A 22640-nucleotide genomic window follows, 5' to 3' on the forward strand; every position below is an offset into this window, starting at 1 on the left:
AGAATGTATTTACAAAAAAAAAAATGTAAATATAGTATTTCTGAAAAATAAATAAATAACATTTTTTTTTATTAATAAATCAATTATTTAGAAATGCTTTTGATTACTAAAATGTAATGAAATCATTAAAATGGAATCGAGAAAATTAATGGAAATATTAATGAAAAATAAAGAATTTAAATTTAAGAAAAAATAAAATGTATTGCATAGGGCCTTAAAAATTACTTTTCATTATTTTATTATTTTTGTTAAGCATTTAATAGATTTCGGTTAAGGTGTGTCAGTTTCATAATTGAAGTTTAGAAAAATGAAAAAAAATTAGACTGGAAAAAAAAACATGGAAAAAAACAGAATGGGAAAAAATAAAACAGATTTCATAGGACCCTATGTTAATCAGAAGAAAACAATGTAATAACTTTTTCCAGCTCTAAAATTACTATTCTTTTTGACTGATGTCAGCTACGTATACAAATACGTATAGCTAGTATTGCTTGATAGGACAGCTTGTACAATGAAAAATGAACAATAATGTATTTAATAAATTATATATTTTATAATAATAATGTATCTTTTTATTTGTTTATATTTGATTATTTATTTATTTATTTACACTACTGTTCAAATGTCTGTGGTCTGTAAGTTATAATAATAAAAAGAAAGAAAAATGTTTTTGTTTTTTTTACATTAGAATGATTTCTGAAGGATAATACGAGACTGTAGTTATAATGCTGGAAATTCAATTACATTTTAAATTATATTTTAAAATATATTCAAATAGAAAACAGTCATTTTAAATTGTACAAATATTTTAACATTTTTTAGTTTACTATATTTTTATATCAATTAAATGCAGCCTTGGTAAGGAGCATAAGACTTTTTTTTTTAAATATTAAAAAATCTAACCCCAAAATTTTGAACTGTGCATGTATGTTTATATGCTTATATAATAATAATAAAACATTAACAATAGTTTAATGTTGGTTAACAATAATATTGATAAATGAAAAAAAGCACATTATCTTCACTGTAAACTTGACTTCACATATCAAGTCTCCATGTCAAATTTATTAGACTTGTTTGTGATGCCAACTTAGTCTGCTGAAACACGATTTTAATTTGTATTCATAAAATAAATGCATATATAAATTGATTGCTAGTCCTAGTTTGATCAGGAAACAACCATTTTGTGCTACAATCAACATTTTCTGCTAGAAAAACAGGATGGTGTGTTTCTGGAGGGAGGGTTCTCATCTGATCATACGTCAATGAGTTTGCAGGGACATCTTTTACTTCTCTCTGGTGTCTTCTATCTTTCGCTCAGTGGACAGTCGGGCTGATAGTGTTGGGGGTGGGTGATCATTACTGGAAGGGGGCGGCAGGCACCCCACCCCCTCAACATCCTTAACACACTTTCCAAAAAAATGAAAGTGTGCCATCCCCCAACCTGCTTTCTATTCATGATCTTGCCCCCAAGAGAACACAGACACACACCCTCCTCTTGCTCCAATACAGAAAACCCCATCTTATTTTAAGCCAATACATCTGAGAGGCCATCTGCGTGATACGGCTAATCCTTCACAAAGTGCCGCCTCTCATACGTGAGTTTATGGGGGGTGGACTGGAACAGCCTCCATAGAAACGAGGTCTGTGTCTCCCTCGTCTTTCTTATCTAGCGCACTGATATTCCCCCCGGCAGCAAGTGCAAGCGTGCAGGAGTGTGCGGGATGTGTAGTGTTCCTGGTAGAGCATGGTGCTAGCAACAGCAAGGTCATTTCCCAGGGAACGCATGTCTGATAATACGCACCTGAAATTCACTGTGCATAGAAGTGTCTGCCAAACGCAGTGATGTAATTGTCGAATGTTGGAGCTGTTGGATATTTCAGGCCAGCTTTTGTTTAACGTCTTGAGACTGACTGGCTCTGTTCCAAAACCTGGTGAGCTGCCATTCTAAATAAATAGGCAGCCACTTTGTGTATCATATGAAAAGCGCTCAATAGACTCTCGTTTGATTTCAGTCTATTTGCTTTAAAGGTGACATATCATGAAAATCTGACTTTATCCATGTTTAAAGGGGTCATCGGATACCCAGGGCTCTACAGTGCGACTGAAAAAATATTTAGGAGCACCAGTGCGACTGAGCCGATCCGCATATTTATGTTTGCGCTGAGGGGAGCTTCAAAGGCTTCTACATGTTTTTGCATCATCGACTAATGTATCACAGACATATCTCATAAATCCTTTCATAAAGTGTAGAGAGAGTGTGAATAAGAGATTTATTGTGCAGTGTAGAGTGCTTTGTTGATTATAACAGAACCTAGATAGATCACGATGAATGATGAGCAGGGCTCGAAATTGCGACCGTTTTGGTCGCATGCGCTCCCAAAATTTAAACTGCGTATCTTCTGCACAGACTGTTGTGAGCTGATACAGTGACAGGTTCGCCGTTCTCTCCTTTGATTGTGGACAATTAAAAAGTCTCCACAATCCGCTTTTGAAGAAATCTACTATATTTTGTGCTACAGCGTAACGTTACATTCTGTCAGATACAATTCTGCCGCCTCCGTCTCAATATACTGTTCAACGCGGCATACATTCACATCAAATGATAACTCAGTGGCAGAGTTCCACTCACGCAGGGGCGTTATTTCCACTCGGGACACACTTTTCAAAATCCCGTTGGTGCCCTCCCACTTTCAAATGGTTTTGTTGAAGTAATCTCTTGTATTGTAGGACGCACGCTCCGCGCCGTCGAGAGTTTTGCACGATCGTTAAAATGAAACCAAAAGTAAAACGCGCACGCGCATTCAAAAGCAATTTTAATACCCTACGTTTAGAGAGCGACTCCACAATGCGCGCAAATTAGGCTACATAAAATATCTAGGCTGTTATTAGTATGTGGGCTATAATAAGTTGTGTAGTGTCTATATCTCTGTATCATGCTTGAAAAATTCGGCCTCTATTTGCACTTTGAATATTGAAAGAGTAGCCTACTTTGATCATGCCTGCATTTATTGTCTACATGACTAAGAAAGAACTGTGTCGTTTATTTTTTGTTGTTTATACTGTAGATTCTTTAAAAATGCAGTGGTTGCCTCTAATTTAAATGGATGTACCTATAATAGAGAAAACAAACATCTTGTTCATGTACTCATATTTTCATTCATTCTTGTCCCTTGCTTAAGGTGTAAAATAAATATATAAAAAAGGCTTTCACAATCAGCCCATTTGCTTGTAAAAACATCTGCAATCAGAATCGACCATGAAGAATCAAGATCGGCGCATTACTAAAATGAAATTAGTGCTCCTAAAAAAATTTTTGGTGCTCCTAAATTTTTGTTTGTAAACATGATATTGATTTAATACAACAGCTTAATAAACAAGAAGTTAGTATTAAGTGACTTACATTGTCTGACTATAACACTATTGCCTGATTTTGCTCAATTTCGTCGTCGAAAATAGTTTGAAACAAAGTCACAACTGAGCCGCTGCGCATTTCCATTCAAACAAAGCAGTGTTTCATTTATGAACAAACGTGCATTTTTAAACAAATCTAGTGAGTCAATGATTCAATTTCCCATTCATAAAGACAGTCACTTGCACTATTATAAGTGAATTAGCCGTTTGAACAAATCAAATGAATGAATAATTCAGTAATTAAATCAGTGACTTGCCGCCACCTACTGGCAGTTTTAGTTAAATTTTTGAAGTATCTTTTATGTAAATCATTTAATGTTTTTATATTCAAAATTTTATATTTAAAACATTAATCTCAACATGAATTCATCAATTTTATTGCACTCATGCCACCTCTGAGCCTCATTAAGCATGAAAATACACCTACAAGTCGCATTTAGCTGCATTTACCTGTGAAACTTGCTAACTAGCACATTATTGGGAAAGGCGATTTGAAAAGATTCATGAAAAAAAAAACGTATACTCACTTAGACACATTTATGTAGATCACTGGGCGCATTCCCTTCAAAAACAAAGCTAAGATCCTTTGCGTCTTTAGCGTCTCGGTCAGGAGTAAATGACGACTGCTATGTTCATTATTACATCCAGCAACAAAACACCCCAATCGCTCAGTCAGAGACATTCTTCTACTCCTGCCATTGAAACAATGACTGTTCACAGCTCACCAGGGTTGCCAGGTTTCACAACAAAACCCGCCTAATTGCTACACAAAAATAGCCCAACTCTGGTTTTTTGTTGTGGCTCCACTGGTAAACTCCACTCCATTCACATTCCAGGAGCTAAACATCACGTTATTGAGGTCGCTTTAACCCGCGCCAACAGTGTTAAAGTAGCCCAATTCCGCAGGAAAACCACACACTTGGCAACACTGCAGCTCACTCAGGGCGGGGTCTAAGGTAAGACGGCCGTGTCAATCTACTATCATGGGAGCAGCCTTAGTCGGTGTGATGTCACACAGACAAAAATCTGATATACACACATTGCCAACACACATTTTTGTTCAAACAACATGTAAAAGTGAGTTTTTCATCCGATGACCTCTTTAAGTGTTATAATCGGCCCCCCAGTACGAACACAGAAAATGTGAAAAAGGACAACCCAGTAACTTTGTTTTGGTAAGGCTTTTTTTCTGCAAGCTTGTGAAAAAAATGAGCCGCTCAGATTTCGGTTGGAAGCAGTAATGCTTTGTTTGAGTTTTTGCCATGGAGTTAGAACTGGTACACCACGACAAAATGACGACGCCTTGGGTGGAAACGTGTGATTAAGGGGCAGTAATATTATAATAAGATCCCCTTTCTATGTCACGGCGGGAGCAAAATCTGAGCGGCTCGTTTTTTCACATACTTGCATATTTTTGTGAAAAAGACACAAAAAAAACTCTGTATTTATAATAATAATAGTGTAAATGAACAGATAAACCAAAGCTGAGAGAAAAAGGCAAAACTGTGAATGGATCATAAACTCCCTTCTGTGTCACTGAACAGGTTTCATTCTCCCATTAATGAGGAACTTCAACATCTCAGCCTTTCACCGCTGCTCTAAATGACACAAATCACTTCATTACCACATTCCTCTGTGAATCACTTAATGAATCAGATCATCGTTCTGTGACTAAGAAATGATATTTTTCTCCATTTTTCTAAGTGTCTCAGTGACACAGCTTTAGCTCGTCTTTCACGAATACGCCCTCCTCGTTCTCTGCCGGTGTTCATGTGGGATTCTGCCATTAGCAGATAATAGCTGTGCTTTTGCAGAGTCAGGTGTCTCTATCGACTGAGTGATGGGCTTATCAGTCAACATATGACCTGCCTGCACAGGAAAAACCCTGGTAAATTGCTCTCTGTTTCCATGCCTCAAACAATCACTATCAAGTTTACAGTTTTATCTGTAGACACCTTAAAGCAAATAGACAATATAAACTGTGACCTATCCACTTTTTTCTTCAATGCGGAAGTAAGCCTATGGGTGAGACTTCTGGTTCATTATTCACTACAGGTCCTTCTCAGAAAATTAGCATATTGTGATAAAGTTCATTATTTTCTGTAATGTACTGATAAACATTAGACTTTCATATATTTTAGATTCATTACACGCAACTGAAGTAGTTCAAGCCTTTTATTGTTTTAATATTGATGATTTTGGCATACAGCTCATGAAAACCCAAAATTCCTATCTCAAAAAATTTGCATATCATGAAAAGGTTCTCTAAACGAGCTATTAACCTAATCATCTGAATCAACTAATTAACTCTAAACACCTGCAAAAGATTCCTGAGGCTTTTAAAAACTCCCAGCCTGGTTCATTACTCAAAACCGCAATCATGGGTAAGACTGCCGACCAGAAGGCCATCATTGACACCCTCAAGCAAGAGGGTAAGACACAGAAAGAAATTTATGAACGAATAGGCTGTTCCCAGAGTGCTGTATCAAGGCACCTCAGTGGGAAGTCTGTGGGAAGGAAAAAGTGTGGCAGAAAACGCTGCACAAGGAGAAGAGGTGACCGGACCCTGAGGAAGATTGTGGAGAAGGACCGATTCCAGACCTTGGGGGACCTGCGGAAGCAGTGGACTGAGTCTGGAGTAGAAACATCCAGAGCCACCGTGTACAGGCACCAGGTCAAGCCACTTTTGAACCAGAAACAGCGGCAGAAGCGCCTGACCTGTGCTACAGAGAAGCAGCACTGGACTGTTGCTCAGTGGTCCAAAGTACTTTTTTCGGATGAAAGCAAATTTTGCATGTCATTCGGAAATCAAGGTGCCAGAGTCTGGAGGAAGACTGGGGAGAGGGAAATGCCAAAATGCCTGAAGTCCAGTGTCAAGTACCCACAGTCAGTGATGGTCTGGGATGCCATGTCAGCCAATGTGTTTTATCAAGGGCAGGGTCAATGCAGCTAGCTATCAGGAGATTTTGGAGCACTTCATGCTTCCATCTGCTGAAAAGCTTTATGGAGATGAAGATTTCATTTTTCAGCACGACCTGGCACCTGCTCACAGTGCCAAAACCACTGGTAAATGGTTTACTGACCATGGTATTACTGTGCTCAATTGGCCTGCCAACTCTCCTGACCTGAACCCCATAGAGAATCTGTGGGATATTGTGAAGAGAAAGTTGAGAGACGCAAGACCCAACACTCTGGATGAGCTTAAGGCCGCTATCGAAGCATCCTGGGCCTCCATAACACCTCAGCAGTGCCACAGGCTGATTGCCTCCATGCCACGCCGCATTGAAGCAGTCATTTCTGCAAAAGGATTCCCGACCAAGTATTGAGTGCATAACTGAACATAATTATTTGAAGGTTGACTTTTTTTGTATTAAAAATACTTTTCTTTTATTGGTCGGATGAAATATGCTATTTTTTTGAGATAGGAATTTTGGGTTTTCATGAGCTGTATGCCAAAATCATTAATATTAAAACGATAAAAGGCTTGAACTACTTCAGTTGTGTGTAATGAATCTAAAATATATGAAAGTCTAATTTTATATCAGTACATTACAGAAAATAATTTACTTTATCACAATATGCTAATTTTTTGAGAAGGACCTGTATAGGGAAATAACGAGAAGAATAACAACGAGCAGTAAATCGTAAAACTGTTTGCACTACAAACCAGTGTGCTTATAATTAAGATAATACATTCAAATGACATTGTAAGATGGCAGTATTAAGAAGTAAAATGAGCTGTTTTGTTCAGCCAAAGATAGCTGGATACGGATGAGACCGGAAATCAGACCCATAAAATTTACAATTTACAGCTAATAAACAACATGACGGACATGTTTGCTGTTTAATGCAGGAATCCACTATACTTACACTCGTAGTGTTCTCTCCTCCTGGTTCAATCATGTATGTGTGGTTCCCATCAAAGAACATCCCACTATTGAGAAAGAAAAAGAGAGACGTGATGCATAATTAGTAAGTTATACAGTTTAGTAATCATTATATTAATTTACATTCACATTTTAACTGTAATTTTGCTAACTAAATCAATTAAAAGTGATTTAATTTTAAATAGTTGGAGGTTTATACAGTTAAAAGTTTACAACCCCCTTTCAGAATCATTAAAAATGTTATTTTACCAAAATAAGAGGGATCATACAAAATGCATGTTATTGTTTATTTAGTACTGACCTGAAAAAGATATTTCACGTAAAGTATATAGAAAATAATAGTTGAATTAATAAAAATGACCCCAATCAAAAGTTTACATCCTTTGTTGTCCGTCCTGAACAGTTAAACTGCCCGCTGTTCTTCAGAAAAATAATTTTGAGGTCCATCTTTTCACACTGACGACAACTAAGGGACTCATTTGCAACTTTTACAAAATGTTCAAACACTGTTGCTCCAAAAGGAAAAGCCATGCATTAAGAGCCGGGGGTGAACATTTTTTGAACAGAAGATGTGTACATTTTTCTTATTTTGCTTAAATATCACATTATTTTCATTTAGTACTGCCCTTCAGAGGCTACATAAGATAGTTACATCCTTCCCAGAAGACAGTATAAGTTAAATTCGCCCTGATCTTCAAATTCAAAAAGTTTTCACCCCCTGGCTCTTAATCCATGAAGTTTCCTTCTGAAGCATCAGTAAGCATTTGAACCTTCTGTAATAGTCCCTCAGTTGTCCTCAGTGTGAAAAGATCTCATCTCAAAATCATCCAGTAATTGTTGGAAAGGGTTCAAATACACAAAAATACTGAAAAACCAAAGAATTTTGTGGGATCTAAAGGAGTTTTCTGAAGAACAGCAGGCAGTTTAACTGTTCAGGACCAACAAAAAAACGCTGTGGATCATTCAGGTAACAACACAGTATTAAGAATCAAGGGGATAAACTTTTGAACAGGGTCATTTTTATAAATTTTTGAAATATCTTTTTCAGGTCAGTACTAAATTAACAATAACATGCATTTAGTATGATCCCTCTTATTTTAGTAAAATAATTAACATTTTTAATGATTCTGAAAAGGGGATATAAACTTTTGATAAGTGTATCTGCATCAGTTCTACACAGTATATACTGTACACCATCTACTAATAAAAAAGAAACATGAAATAAACAGTTTTATGCTACATTGTTGCACATAAACCCCATCATGCTGAATGATTAATTCAGCGAGGGGCTTCCAGTTATCATGTTGTATAAAAAGTGGTTACTATGCAATATAGTGCACAAATATTTAGCATACGGTAATGAGATTCATCCATCTAGATGTTTCTGTGATGACTCTCCAAGTGCAGGTAATTCTTACACGTTATATACAATACTTAAGGAATAATGAGGCATAGTGGAGACTGTGTATGTGTGTGTGTTTATGTGTGTGTTCAGACGTCCCTTTTAGCCTTGAGACATGCAGAGAGGATATAATTTCTCTGCTCTGATGGAGTTTATCTTTTAAATCAATCAGTTGGTGACTCTCAGACAGCCTCCAGACGGTGTCGAGACACTCAAGGTGACTTCTGAAAGCATTAGGAGGATGATACAATGCCCTTTAGCCTGCCTACATTCATAAATACAGAGCGCCCTCTTAGTCATGAGTCATGAAAGAATGTAATTTTCAATGGAAAGCCAGAAAATGAAAGTTCATAAATACATAGACAGACAGATAAATGATGGACAGACAGACAGACAGATAGAGATAGATAAATGATGGACCGACCAACTGAACGAATGACTAACAGACAGACAGACAGACAGACAGACAGACAGGTAAAAGATGGACAGACAGACAGGTTAAAGACGGACGGACGGACGGACGGACGGACGGACGGACGGACAGACGGACGGACAGACAGACAGACAGACAGACAGACAGACAGATAGATAGATAGATAGATAGATAGATACACAGAGATAAATAATGGACAGACAGACAGATAGATAAGTAAAAGATGGACAGACAGACAGACAGACAGACAGACAGACAGATAGATAGGTAAAAGATGGACAGACATACAGACAGACAGACAGACAGGCAGATAGATAGGTAAAAGATGGACAGATGGACAAACAGACAGACAGACAGATCGACAGACAGAGAGACAGAGAGAGATTGATAAATGATGGACAGACTGACAGACAGACAGACAGACAGACAGACAGACAGACAGACAGACAGACAGACAGACAGACAGACAGACAGACAGACAGGTAAAAGATGGACAGACAGACATACAGACAGACAGACAGACAGACAGACAGACAGACAGACAGGTAAAAGATGGACAGACAGACAGACAGACAGACAGACAGACAGACAGACAGACAGACAGACAGACAGACAGACAGACAGACAGACAGACAGACAGGTAAAAGATGGACAGACAGACAGACAGACAGACAGACAGACAGACAGACAGACAGACAGACAGACAGACAGACAGACAGACAGACAGACAGACAGACAGACAGGTAAAAGATGGACAGACAGACAGACAGACAGACAGACAGACAGACAGACAGACAGACAGACAGGTAAAAGATGGACAGACAGACAGACAGACAGACAGACAGACAGACAGACAGGTAAAAGATGGACAGACAGACAGACAGACAGACAGACAGACAGACAGACAGACAGACAGACAGACAGGTAAAAGATGGACAGACAGACAGACAGACAGACAGACAGACAGACAGACAGACAGACAGACAGACAGGTAAAAGATGGACAGACAGACAGACAGACAGACAGACAGACAGACAGACAGACAGACAGACAGGTAAAAGATGGACAGACAGACAGACAGACAGACAGACAGACAGACAGACAGACAGACAGACGGACAGACGGACAGATTCTGCTTGCGTCTGGTGTAGACATAATGTAAAGGATCTTAAAGCAATCCTAAGCTAAGTTTGTATAATAACAGAACAGCCAATTTAACTACATCACTAATGGCTTTTGGTCAATGATCTGCAAGAGGTAAAATAGCTCTCAGTCGATGAGGGGTTTTAAGTGTCTGCTGCAGGCTGTCATCAGCAGCCCGTGACTGTTTTCAGAGCGTAACGCTGTTTGTCTGACCCGTAATATGACATTAAGATAAACCACCGTAAATCTGCACTCTCAGCAGAACCGCTCCCTCTCTCTCACACATATACACACAGTTCTCAACGCACATAAGCAATAGTATCATTACTTTTCAGTATTATCAACTCTATATGTCACAATTTATATACTCATATTTACCACAGTTCAGTTTAAATGCATTTATAATAAATTTCTATAAAAAAAAAATCCATAAAATAATCAAAGAAATTGTATTAGTTTTCAAATGAATATTAAGCAGCATAACTATTTTTTAACATTTATAATAACAAATTTTATTAGCAAATAAGCATATTAGAATCATTTCTGAAAGATTATGTGACACTGTAGACTGGACTAATGATGCTGAAAAATCAACTTTGATCACAGGAATAAATTAAATTAAAAATATATTAAAATATATTAAAACAGTTATTTAATAATATTATTTATATTTTACAATATAACTATTTATTTTTGATCAAATAAATACAGCCCTGCCAGCATGACAGACTTCAAGTTACTTAACAACCACAAACTTGTGAGCAATAATGCACTTAAAACACATAAACATATAAATAATTATATCTTACATTATTTAACTTTAAATTCATATTAATCAGTTTTAATAAATTTTACTAAAATGATATCCATATGTATCTGATGAACTAAACTGAATACTCAAATGTTTTATTATATATACTCATTTAAAATTACACTACCAGTCAAAAGTTTTGGAGCAGTAAGAATTTTATTGTTTTTTTTTAAGAAGTCTTTTCTGCTTAAAGATCAAATAAATGCAGGCGTGGTGAGCAGAAGATACTTCTTTAAAAAGAAAAACAATGAAAATCTTACTTTCCAAAAACTTTTGACCCGGTTATCAACATTTAACAAAAGAAAAAAACATGTGAACACTGTCCTGAAATATTAACATTACAATAAGTACACTGTATTGTACTACAATGTTCATTTCCTTATTCTTCTATCCTTTAGTGAACACATCACAGAGAGCATGTGCAAACAAAATAAAATCTGTGCGGATGTGATTCTTGGGGCAGAAGACATTTAGGCTGTAAACGTTCGAGAGTGATGACTATGAACGTAAAGAGCGCTGCCGCTCTATTTCTGAGCTACATCTGACCTGACTCTGTGCATTCACATACAGAGAGTGAGACAGAGAGAGAGAGAGATGGATCTGACCTGACTCCTTCTCACACTAAAAATACAGACGGAAGGAACTGAGCTTTCCCTGAGGGCCACGCTGAGAGGCAGTGTGTGTGCGTAAGGCTCTGTAGAGACTAACTCAATTCTCCTTAGGCGCATGAGCGACTCAGGAACACAGCTAGGTTTACTTCAGCTATGCAGGGAGCCAATAATACAAACATAAATCTCACAAACACAACAAATGTTACATTTTACGCTTGCAGTAGTGGATCAAAAGGCCAGACGTGATGCAACGGTACAGGAACACACACACATATACAGACACAAAGAGGCTGAGAGCATCAGTGTGCGATATGAGAGGAGGATAATAGCATGCTGTAATTATACAGCTCTAATTGTTGAATGGGATAATCGCAGCTTTGGCCTGCTAACATGTGTTTATTTATGAATGTGTCTTGGAAAGGGACAGACATTTCTGTGGGCTACTGTAAGTAAACAGCATGCAGTCAAAACTAAAGGATTTCATGCTATTTTTGTAAAGCGGTGTGTGTTTGCATGTTCTTTCAGACATGTAGCACACTTACTGTAATCCATGGCAAGTTGAAAGCGCCACATATGACTTCGGAATATCACGTACTTTCCCATGGTAGTAACAGTGTTCTCCACCCTGTAGAGAGAAACAAACAATAATCATAAAGAGCAAGGATTTCAATGTGGCTCATTCAATTAGAATTTAGCAAGTGAATTAAGAAGAACTATCTTTTTTATGATTTTAAATATATTGTTTTGTTTTTGACTCAAGTGCTGCATAATGTGAAGCAGCTGTTGCCGGATTTGTTATTCATCTGTTCTGCATAATCATGATTTGCTCCCATTAATTTAAAAAAAGAGAAAATAGTCAAATGAGGCAAGGTACATTTTATTTTAAGAGTTATTATTCACTAGACTTTCCACCAAAAAAGTTTTTGAACAGTAAGATTTTTACATTTTTTTAAGAAGTCTCTTCTGCTCACCAAGCCTGCATTTATTTGATCCAAAGTACAGCAAAAACAGTACAATTATGAAAGATTTTTACTATTTAAAATAACTCTTTTCTATTTTAAAATGTACTTCTGTCATCAAAAAATGATTTTTTAGCATCATTACTCCAGTCTTCAGTGTCACATGATCCTTCTGAAATCATTCTAATATGCTGATTTGCTGCTGAAGAAACATGTATTATTATTATTATCATTATTATCAATATTTAAAACAATTAAGTACTTTTTTTAGGATTCTTTGATGAATAGAAAGATCCAAAGATCAGCATGTATCTGAAATAAATGCTTTTGTAACATTCTACACTACAATTCAAAAGCTTGGAGTCCGTTTTTTAATACTTTAAATTGATACTTAATTAATACTTTAATTGATACTTAATATTTAATGCTTCAAAAGTGATGATAAAGACATTCATAATGTTACAAAAGATTTCTATTTCAGATAATTGCTGTTCTTCTGAACTTTCTATTCATCAAAGAAACTTAAAAAAATATACTCAGCTGTTTTCAACATAATAATAAAAAATGTTTTTTGAGCAGCAAATGATTTCTGAAGGATCATGTGACTAGCTTTCAGCTTTAAAATCACAGGAATAAATTACATTTTAAAATATATTCAAATAAAAAGCAGTTATTTAAAATAGTAAAAAATTTCAAAATTTTATTGTTTTTGCTGTACTTTTGATCAAATAAATGCAGGCTTGGTGAGCAGAAGACTTATTTAAAAAACATTAATAATCTTACTTTTCAAAAACTTTTGACTATATAGTATATTGTTGTTTTTTAAATTTTTTGTTTTACAAAATTTTAAAAAAGTTGGAGAATTTTGATTTTAGCGAAGAGGAGACCTTGGTTCTCACAAGTCTAGCATATTCTCAGCGGAGCTTATGCTATACATACGTCATATGTTGGTTATAAAGGTTTATAATGTTTTAAATATGGTTTATAAAGTTTTAAATATGAATATTTTTCTTACACAAACACTTTATGGCCTTTATTTACCATTCTATTAATGGAGTTGTGTGGAGCGCATTTTATGATGGATTTATGCACTTTATTGGACTTCAAAATCTTAACACCCATTCACTGCCATTATAAAGCTTGGAGGAGCCAGGGCATTTTTTTAATATGACTCCAGATGTATTCGTCTGAAAGAAGAAAGTCAGTTAGTATGGCTTGAGGATGAGTAAATCATGGGGCAATTCAATTTTTTTGGGTGAGCTATGTTTTTAACATTAACATTTGTATATTAAACTTATATAAAAGCGATATCACAGATAAGGCCAAGATCATGGATTTTTGTGGACATTGAACTATTAAATTCTGCTTGTTTGTGGGTCAACTTTTATACTGGCCACTTTTGTTTGTACTGAAGTGATCAGAAGACTCGTAAGAGCATTCCTGAGTGTGTATGTTATTTCTGAAATGTTTTTAGTGTAAGTGCTTGACTGCCATTAGGGCTGCAGGTTTTCTCTTCCTGCTTTTTCTCAGAGGACTGAAGCTGGAGCATTTACCAGCAGATCAATTTCATTCATCCCTCTCTCTTTCTCACTCTCTGCACTGGACAAAAATCTTCATACGCTAAGTTTCATCCATTCCTTTGCTGCTCTCTTTCCTCTAGCTTGTTCTGGAGCATTTCCGACTCTTTTTTTTCCACATGTAGTACTTTCTGTCCTCAAGAGTTCTCAGCTAATCAAGAGCCGAGGGCAGTCTCTACCAAACACACACACACACACACACACACACACACACACACACACGTTGGGTTTACATGTTTTATGGGGACGTAATGGTTTCATAGGCGTAATGGTTTTTATACTGTACAAACCGTACTTTCTATCGCCCTACACCTACCCTACACCTAAACCTAGCCCTCACAGGAGATTGTGCACACTTTTACTTCATCAAAAAAACTCAGTGTGCATGATTTATAAGCCTGTTTCCTCATGGGGACCTGAGAAATGTCCCCACAAGGTCAAAATCTACTGGTATTCCTATCCTTGTGGGGACATTTGGTCCCCACAACGTGATGAATACCAGGTACACACACACACACACACACACACACACACACACACACACACACATTCCTGAAGATTGCAGTTGTTGTAGAGACAGCCACTTTCAGACTAATGACCCAGCATGCATTAGTGCCTAGAATCACAGAGAGACAGGCCGTGTCCAAAATCTAAAAAATGCTGCCTTCTAATGCAGTATCCACCTTTTTCTTCAACGCGGAAGTAAGCCTATGGATGAGACTTCCGGTCCATTAGCCACTATAGGGAAATAACGAGAAGAATAACAACGTGCAAATGGTAAAACTGTTTGCACTACAAACCAGTGTGTTCATAATTAAGATAATACATTCAAATAACATGGTAAGACACCAATTTGCAAGATCATACAGCAAAATAAGCAGTTTTGTACAGCTAAAAATAGCTGGACATAGATGAGACCACAAGCCAAATGGCCGTGCCCACTCTTACGGGAAGAAAAAGGTGGGTACAAATGAAAGAAGGTATTAGGATGTGAATTTGGGATCATCTTTAACAAGAGAAGACGCCTTAAAATGTATAAAATACATTGTTGTTCAATTTTTTTAATGCATTTTTGCATCACAATTTTAAAATATATGAAAATAGAAAATTTCACAATATTTCTGTTTTTACAGAATTTTTAATAAGAGACTTATTTTAAAAACATTTGAAAAAGTCTTACCAGCCCCAAACATTTTAATGTTAGTCTGTTTATTATTTGTAGTATTATACAGACTAGCAGATTATCAATGCCATTTTCAGCATGTTTTTCATTTCAGCTTCCAAAAAACATACAGGAAATAAACATGACACATAGTTTATCAATTAATTTTATAGAATATTTATTTATATAAAATTGATTTATCTTCTACACAATTTATTTGCAAAAAAACAGCAAAATGTTTTATCAAACTTTTTCAGAAATTTATATTTTTATTAGGGCTGTCAGTCAATTACTAATTTAATTTGGCTGTGAAATTAACCACAAAAGATTATTTAAAGCCATTATTGTGTTAAATGAGAAAGTATCTAGTAGAAATTACAAATAGTAGCTTTAGAGAGAATTTTTTTATTTGATTCAACATAAAATTTATTACACACAAACATTTAGGCTACAATGGCCTAGCATAAACTATGGAACATAAAAGAAGATAATTTGAGAAACATCTCACTAGTTTCGGATCATACAATGAATGTCCAAAATTAGCTTAGTTACCAATAGGCTTATTTTTCAGTGTTTTTTTAAATTAAATTATATTCTAAATAAGTAACTAAAACTGCCAGCAGGCGTCGGTAATTGTCTGCCAAATTCATTCGATTTGTTCAAACTGCTGATTCATTCAGGAATAAAGTAAATAGCTTAGTTTATGAATAGGCTATTTAATAATTGGATTCTTTCAATCGGATTCATTCAGAAACTAAACAAGGATGCAAAATTGAGCAAAACAGACAGACGGGGCCAGTGCATTAACTGCATTAAAATATTTCACTCACATTATTTTTTCAAAATTAATTAATTAAGTTTACCTGTAAAACTGTCAGCCCTAATTTTTATATTTCATATTGTTATATTTATTTTTATATTTCATTACATTTCTTTTCTCTTATTTACAAGCAGTGTTTCTTCAGCAGGTTCAAATATATTGTCACAAGGAGGGTCAGAGACGTGCGGATCCATTTGCAGCATTTATTAGGTAACACAAAACAAACAAACACAAAGGGGCAGGCAGAAATCGTGGTCAAACACAGGCAGAAGGTCGGGGCTGGCAGCTAGAATCAAAACACGGGGAGTAGTCCAGGAATCAAACACAGGAAATCAAACACGGGAATAACCGCTCGGAAATAAAGACCAGAAGGAACAATAAGACTTCGCAAGGTGGCTGTGTGTGTGAGTGGCTTAAATGCAGTCAGTGTGATGAGGTGCAGCTGTGAGCGGTAATCAGTCAAGTGAGAGCAGGTGAATGCAGTGATTAGTGCAGTGGCTTGTGGGGAATGAAGTCCATGAAGTGTGGTGCAAGAGTTCATGATGACAGGATAGACCAGATACGTGACATATATAATGGAAACTATATAAGGAATCAATTTTTTCTTTGCAATCGAATAAAAATTATCTGAGATGTTTATATTTAAGAAACAATAATCTATAATACTAATGATAATTTTAAAATGAATAAACCTACTGTTCTCCTTTCCTTGTAATGTATTTAAAGGGATAGTTCACCCAAAAATGAAAATTCTGGCATTAATTACTCACCCACATGTTGTTCCAACCCTGTTACACCATCATTCATCTTTGGAACACAAATTAAGATATTATTAATAAAATCCAAGAGCTTTCTGACCCTCCATAAACCTACCATGTTCAAGGCACAGAAATGCCTGTCTATGCTCTCTGGCTATGGAAGGTCAGAAAGCTCTCGAATTTCATCAAAAATATCTTAATTTGTGTTTTGAAGATGTCTTACTTGTTTGGAACGACATGAGGGTGAGTACTTTTATTTTTGGTTGAACCATCACTTTATTTATGACATCAGCTACATGTATGTTTTAAAACCATTTAATAAAACCAATTATTTTTACACCATTGTACCTCACAAAATCCCAAGAGTCCTCTTTTAGATCCACCAAGGAATGGTCTCAGAGAAATATTCACATTTGTAGGGCTTTTACAGATATGATAGCATTTTTGTATTATTAATATAATTCCTTTGCATTTATTAAATCTGTAGTTAAACTAGGAGGCTGTTCACCATTGCAGTGGGGAGAAGGATCTAAATATATCTGTGTTTCTTTTCTAGTATCGCTTTAGTGGCTTTCTCTTCATCCATTCCCTTTATTATTCCCTCCTACCTCACAAAACCCACCGCTCTATTTTTTCATTCATCCATAAAAGAAAAAAGAGCCCTTGTAGCCTTACATGCACAATCTTTCCTCAGGCTTTATAGACTGGGTTGTGGGCGTGAGGCCTCTGTGGATCTGAATGTCTTCACTGAAGCCTTCATAAGAATCAAACTCAGAACAATAACAAAAAAAAATGTTAAGGGGCTATATCAAAGTTAAATCATAGGATATAGGTTGTTTAGTTTATAAAGAGTAATAGAGAACCCGGACACGTCCACTATGCATAATCTTATATAAAACACACACCTTGACACAATGATGGTGTCCAACATGCAGCACACAAATAGGACACTGTATCCCTGCCCCTGTGTGAGTGTGTGACAGGAACAATCTGCCACTGGGCTAAAACAAGCAAACACCTTCTGCTCTGGGTGTGATGTGTCCCATCTGAACACACACGTGTCTCCGTACACTGACAGAATGAAGCTGAGAGTCCCAAAGTGGCTCAAAGACACAGATCTGATCAGACTATAGTCACCATCCCACAGTGAAACACATACTCATAGAGTGGAAAGAAGGGGGTCAAGGTATTCGCCCAAATTATTCAGGTAAATGTTTACTGTAACAATGAAACTGGGACTACTTTTCTAAGTGGAAAAACCTCTGGTTGCATGCTACCAATGTAACTCACGTGGGAATTTTTAAGCTCCAGAAAACAACCACCAGACAAGATTTTTTTGGGTTGTATACACTTTTTAAAGCAAATATTTTTTGTGGATTATTCATGAGCTAAAGGTAAAGTACACCAGTCAAAACATTTTTTTAACAGTAAGATTTTTAATGTTTTGTAAAGAAGTCTCTTCTGCTCACCAAGCCTGCATTTATTTGATCTAAAGAACAGCAAAAACAGTACAATTTAAAAATATTTTTACCATTTAAAAATACTGTTTTCCATTTTAATACATTTTTAAATGTAATTTATTCCTGCGATTTCAAAGCAGTGTTGTTTTCGTCAACGATGACGATGACGAAATCATTTCGTTGACGCCACTTTTTTTCATGACGAAAACGAGACGATGACGAGATAAAAATGGCTCGTTGATGGCTAAAACATGACGAGACGTGTGTGAGTTTTCGTTGACGAGACGAGAATAGACGAAAATGTTAGTGGGTGGTCCGTCAGACGTTTAAAATGCATGACATATCCGCTTATTGTGCATGCCAATTAAAACTTTAAAAGTATCTGACGCTATGGCAAGCCGTTTTAGCATTAAATACTCTTTGCTATACTAGTATGGCAAGCCGTTTTAGCATTCCATCCTTGTTTGTCTTTTATGTTCTAAAACATTCCTTCATTATTGTAATTATTGGTGAAAATAGTCGATCCGGAAGCTCACATTGTGTTGAACTATAGATCTGCTATTTTCAGAACTTATAAGTGACACTACCCAACAGCAAAATACTTACTGACCTACATTAATTTGTTAAAAGACTACTTTTTTCCCTTTTTTTGACTAAAACTAGACTAAAACCTTTTTGACTTTTCGTCGACTAAAATTGGACTAAAACTATCACATATAGAAGTGACTAAAATTTGACTAAAACTAAGAAGCATTTTAGTCCAAAAGACTAAGACTAAATCTAAGATGGTTGTCAAAAACAACACTGTTTCAAAGCTGAATTTTTAGCATCATTACTCCAGTCACATGATCCTTCTGAAATCATTCTAATATTCTGATTTGCTGCTCTTAATTATTATTATGTCGAGTGGTTACTTTGATGAATAAAAAGTTCAAAAGAACAGCATTTATCTGAAACATTATATGTCTTTATCATCACTTTTGATCAATTTAAAGCATCCTTGCTAAATAAAAGTATAAATTATTAATCTTTCAATCTTTCTATTCATCAAAGAATCCTGGGAAAAATTACTCAACTGTTTTACATATTGATAATAACATTGAAAATGTTTCTTGAACAGCAGAACAGCATATTAGAATGATTTCTGAAGGATCATGTGACACTGAAGACTATGATGATGAAAATTTTGCTTTGATCACAGGGCTAAATTACATTTTACAATATATTCAAATAGAAAACAGTTATTTTAAATAGTATAAATATATAAAAATGTTACTGTTTCTGTTGTACTTTGAATTAAATAAACGCAGACTTAGTGAGCAGAAGAGACAGTAAAACAGTAAAAATATTACTGTTGAAAAACTTTTGACTGGTAGTGTACTTCTGCTCTAAAAATCAGATATTTATTTCATATTAGAATGATACTCACTTTGTTGACAACTGACTTCCCCTCCTCTGATATGTGCCTCTCAATGTAATTTGATGATAGAAGATCACTGCAAAAAAGAACAAAAAAAAAGACAGTTGGTAAATTTTTTTTGTTGTTAAATATTAATCTGAAACATATTTCAAATGTTAAAAAACCACACAAATCATAAAAAAAAACAGACAAAAACGGCATTTCCTAAAAAAATGACTGCATTTCCTAAAGAGAATAGCAGTGTTTGCAAAGCATCAAAAAATAAGTCTAACAAATGTTTCGATTTTAAGTATATCTTACAGTTGAGGTCAAAAGTTTACATACACATTATAGAATCTGCAAAATGTTAATTATTTTACCAAAATAAAACATACAAATTGTGTGCTATTTTTTATGTAGTACTGACCTAAATAAGATATTTCAAATAAATGTTTACATATAGTCCACAAGAGAAAAAAGTAGTTGAATTCATAAAAATGGTTTTTCAGCATTTTTGGTAATTGAACCCTTTCCAACAATGACTGTATGATTTTGAGATCCATCTTTTCACACTGAGGACAACTGAGGGACTCATATGCAACTATTTCAGAAGGTTCAAACACTTACTGATACTCCAGAAGGAAAAAAAAGATACATTAAGAGCCAGGGGTGAAAACTTTTAAACAGTCCCTCAGTTGTCCTCAGTGTGAAAAGATGGATCACAAAATAATACAGTCATTGTTGGAGAGGGATCAAAGACACAAAAATACTGAAAAACCATAGAATTTGTGGGAACTGAAGAATTTTTCTGAAGAACAGCTACTATTTTTTTTCTTGTGGACTCTACAAGGTGTATGTAAACCTTTGACCTCAACTGTATTAACCTTATATTAAACAGATGTGCTATATATATATTACAAGATGGAGCTTAAAAATACTTGTGCAAAAATGTAAAATAAAGAGAAATAGACTGGCTGATGATTATCAAAACTATATATGATTCATCATCCTCTCAAATGCTTCACTCCTGGTGATCCTGGCATCACACATTTAATGAGCAGATCAAATCGACACTCATGCCACTCATGTATGCTGCTTATCTAACAGAGGACTGAAATGGAACAGAATCTGGAATGGAATCTGTGTTCCAGCACTGAGAGTCATGAGCACAGTTAACCTGCAGAGAGATCCAAGGCGGATTTCATACATCACAACTCGCACTAAGTTGTGTTCAAGGACACTTCAGTGTGTGTGGCAAAGAGTTCACAAACTGGGGCGAGAGATTCAATGGGAAAGCATACTGCTTCCCTGGAGGATGATATTGAGTGACTGCTGCATATAAATAAAACCAAGCTATATGAGCCAAATGATACAATTGCAATGATCACAAAATGGCAACGTAGCGAGAAACAGACCGAGCGCAGGAGGAGAGACGGGTGAAAGTGTCTCGCAGCGGGAGCTCTGACTGTGAGATCAGTTACCGTGAGCTCAATCACAGCGTGACATCAAACCAGCCTTTAAAGACAGAAACACACATCTTCAACAGCAGTTCACTAAACTAGGTGATTAGAAGGGGTATTTATGGAGCTGCAGTGCTGTTATGGGTAACACAAAAAGGTTTGCTATTAAAGATTCATTCTGCGGTGGTAAATGCCAATGTACATCAAATAATGGTGACTGTGGGACAAAAATCAAAACAAGGACTAATAGAGGACAGGAAAAACCAGCAGACAGAGAAAATGACAGAGCATTGAGAGAGAATCAGAACAGGAGGAGAAGAAGATAAGGAGAGAGTGATAAAGTGGGATGTCAGAGGAAAGAAACATTGTGATTGATGATAAGAGCTGCGTTTGCATGCTCTCTCTCCCACTCACTCACACACACACACACACACACACACACACACACACACACACATACACATTCATATACAGTTGCTACATTCTCCCACCCATCACATCCCCTTCCTACCCTTATCAGACAATGGTGGATAAGTTGAGAAAAATTGCTGACAATAATCTTTTCTTACTGGCCATGAAACTGCAAAAATAATAAAAAATAAAATAAAATGAAACAAAAAGACAAGATAAAATAAAAAATAAAATAAATAAGACCAGATAAATTAAATAATAAAATAAGACAAATTAAAATAAAATACATTTTATAGGAAAAAAGTCCAGGATAATACATATTATATATAGAAAAATCATTTACTAAATATAGAAACATTTTTATAGAAATTATTATATAGTTGAACGTTCTAAAATGTGTGTATATGTATGTGTGTGTGTGTGTGTGTGTATACACACACACACACACACACACACACACACACACACACACACACACACACACACACACACACACACACACACACACACACACAGATTATATATTACATGCACATATATGGTCATATATTTGATGTTATATATGATGTTATATTATATTATACATATATTTATTCTACCGTATTATACTTCATTGTCATACATTTTTGATGTATGACAATGTTTGAATATAATTTCTTCTATAACATTTTTTCTTTTATTATATTTATTCAAATATTCTCGTTTTATGTACATTTTAGGTATATTTTGTATTTTTCTATGAAAGATGAAAATATGAGCATGCAGGGGGCCTTTGGGGATCCCAGTTACCAGTAAAATCAAATACCCGTCAAGAGCTGGTACTCTCCCAGTCTAAGCAGAGGTGGAAAGCTGCAGTATATTGTGCTTTGTTAAATGCAAAGGTAAAGGCTGATAACAGATTTCTGCTTTAATTGCTTTGGGATTTGAATAATT

General features: G+C 35.7%; 1 protein-coding gene across 1 annotated transcript in view; it reads right to left on the reverse strand.

Moving 5' to 3' along the window:
• Nucleotides 1–22640, reverse strand: part of adam22 (ADAM metallopeptidase domain 22) — an 89874-nt gene that overhangs the window by 44299 nt on the left and 22935 nt on the right. The window contains exons 4-6 of the mRNA XM_073846526.1: nucleotides 19867–19933; nucleotides 12244–12326; nucleotides 7285–7348 (exon numbers count right to left, since the gene is read on the reverse strand). Of these exons, the coding sequence (XP_073702627.1) occupies nucleotides 7285–7348; nucleotides 12244–12326; nucleotides 19867–19933 (214 nt within the window). The remainder of the gene's footprint in view (nucleotides 1–7284; nucleotides 7349–12243; nucleotides 12327–19866; nucleotides 19934–22640) is intronic.

This window comes from Garra rufa, chromosome 9 (genome assembly GCF_049309525.1).
Source record: "Garra rufa chromosome 9, GarRuf1.0, whole genome shotgun sequence".
NCBI classification, from domain to species: Eukaryota; Metazoa; Chordata; class Actinopteri; order Cypriniformes; family Cyprinidae; genus Garra; species Garra rufa.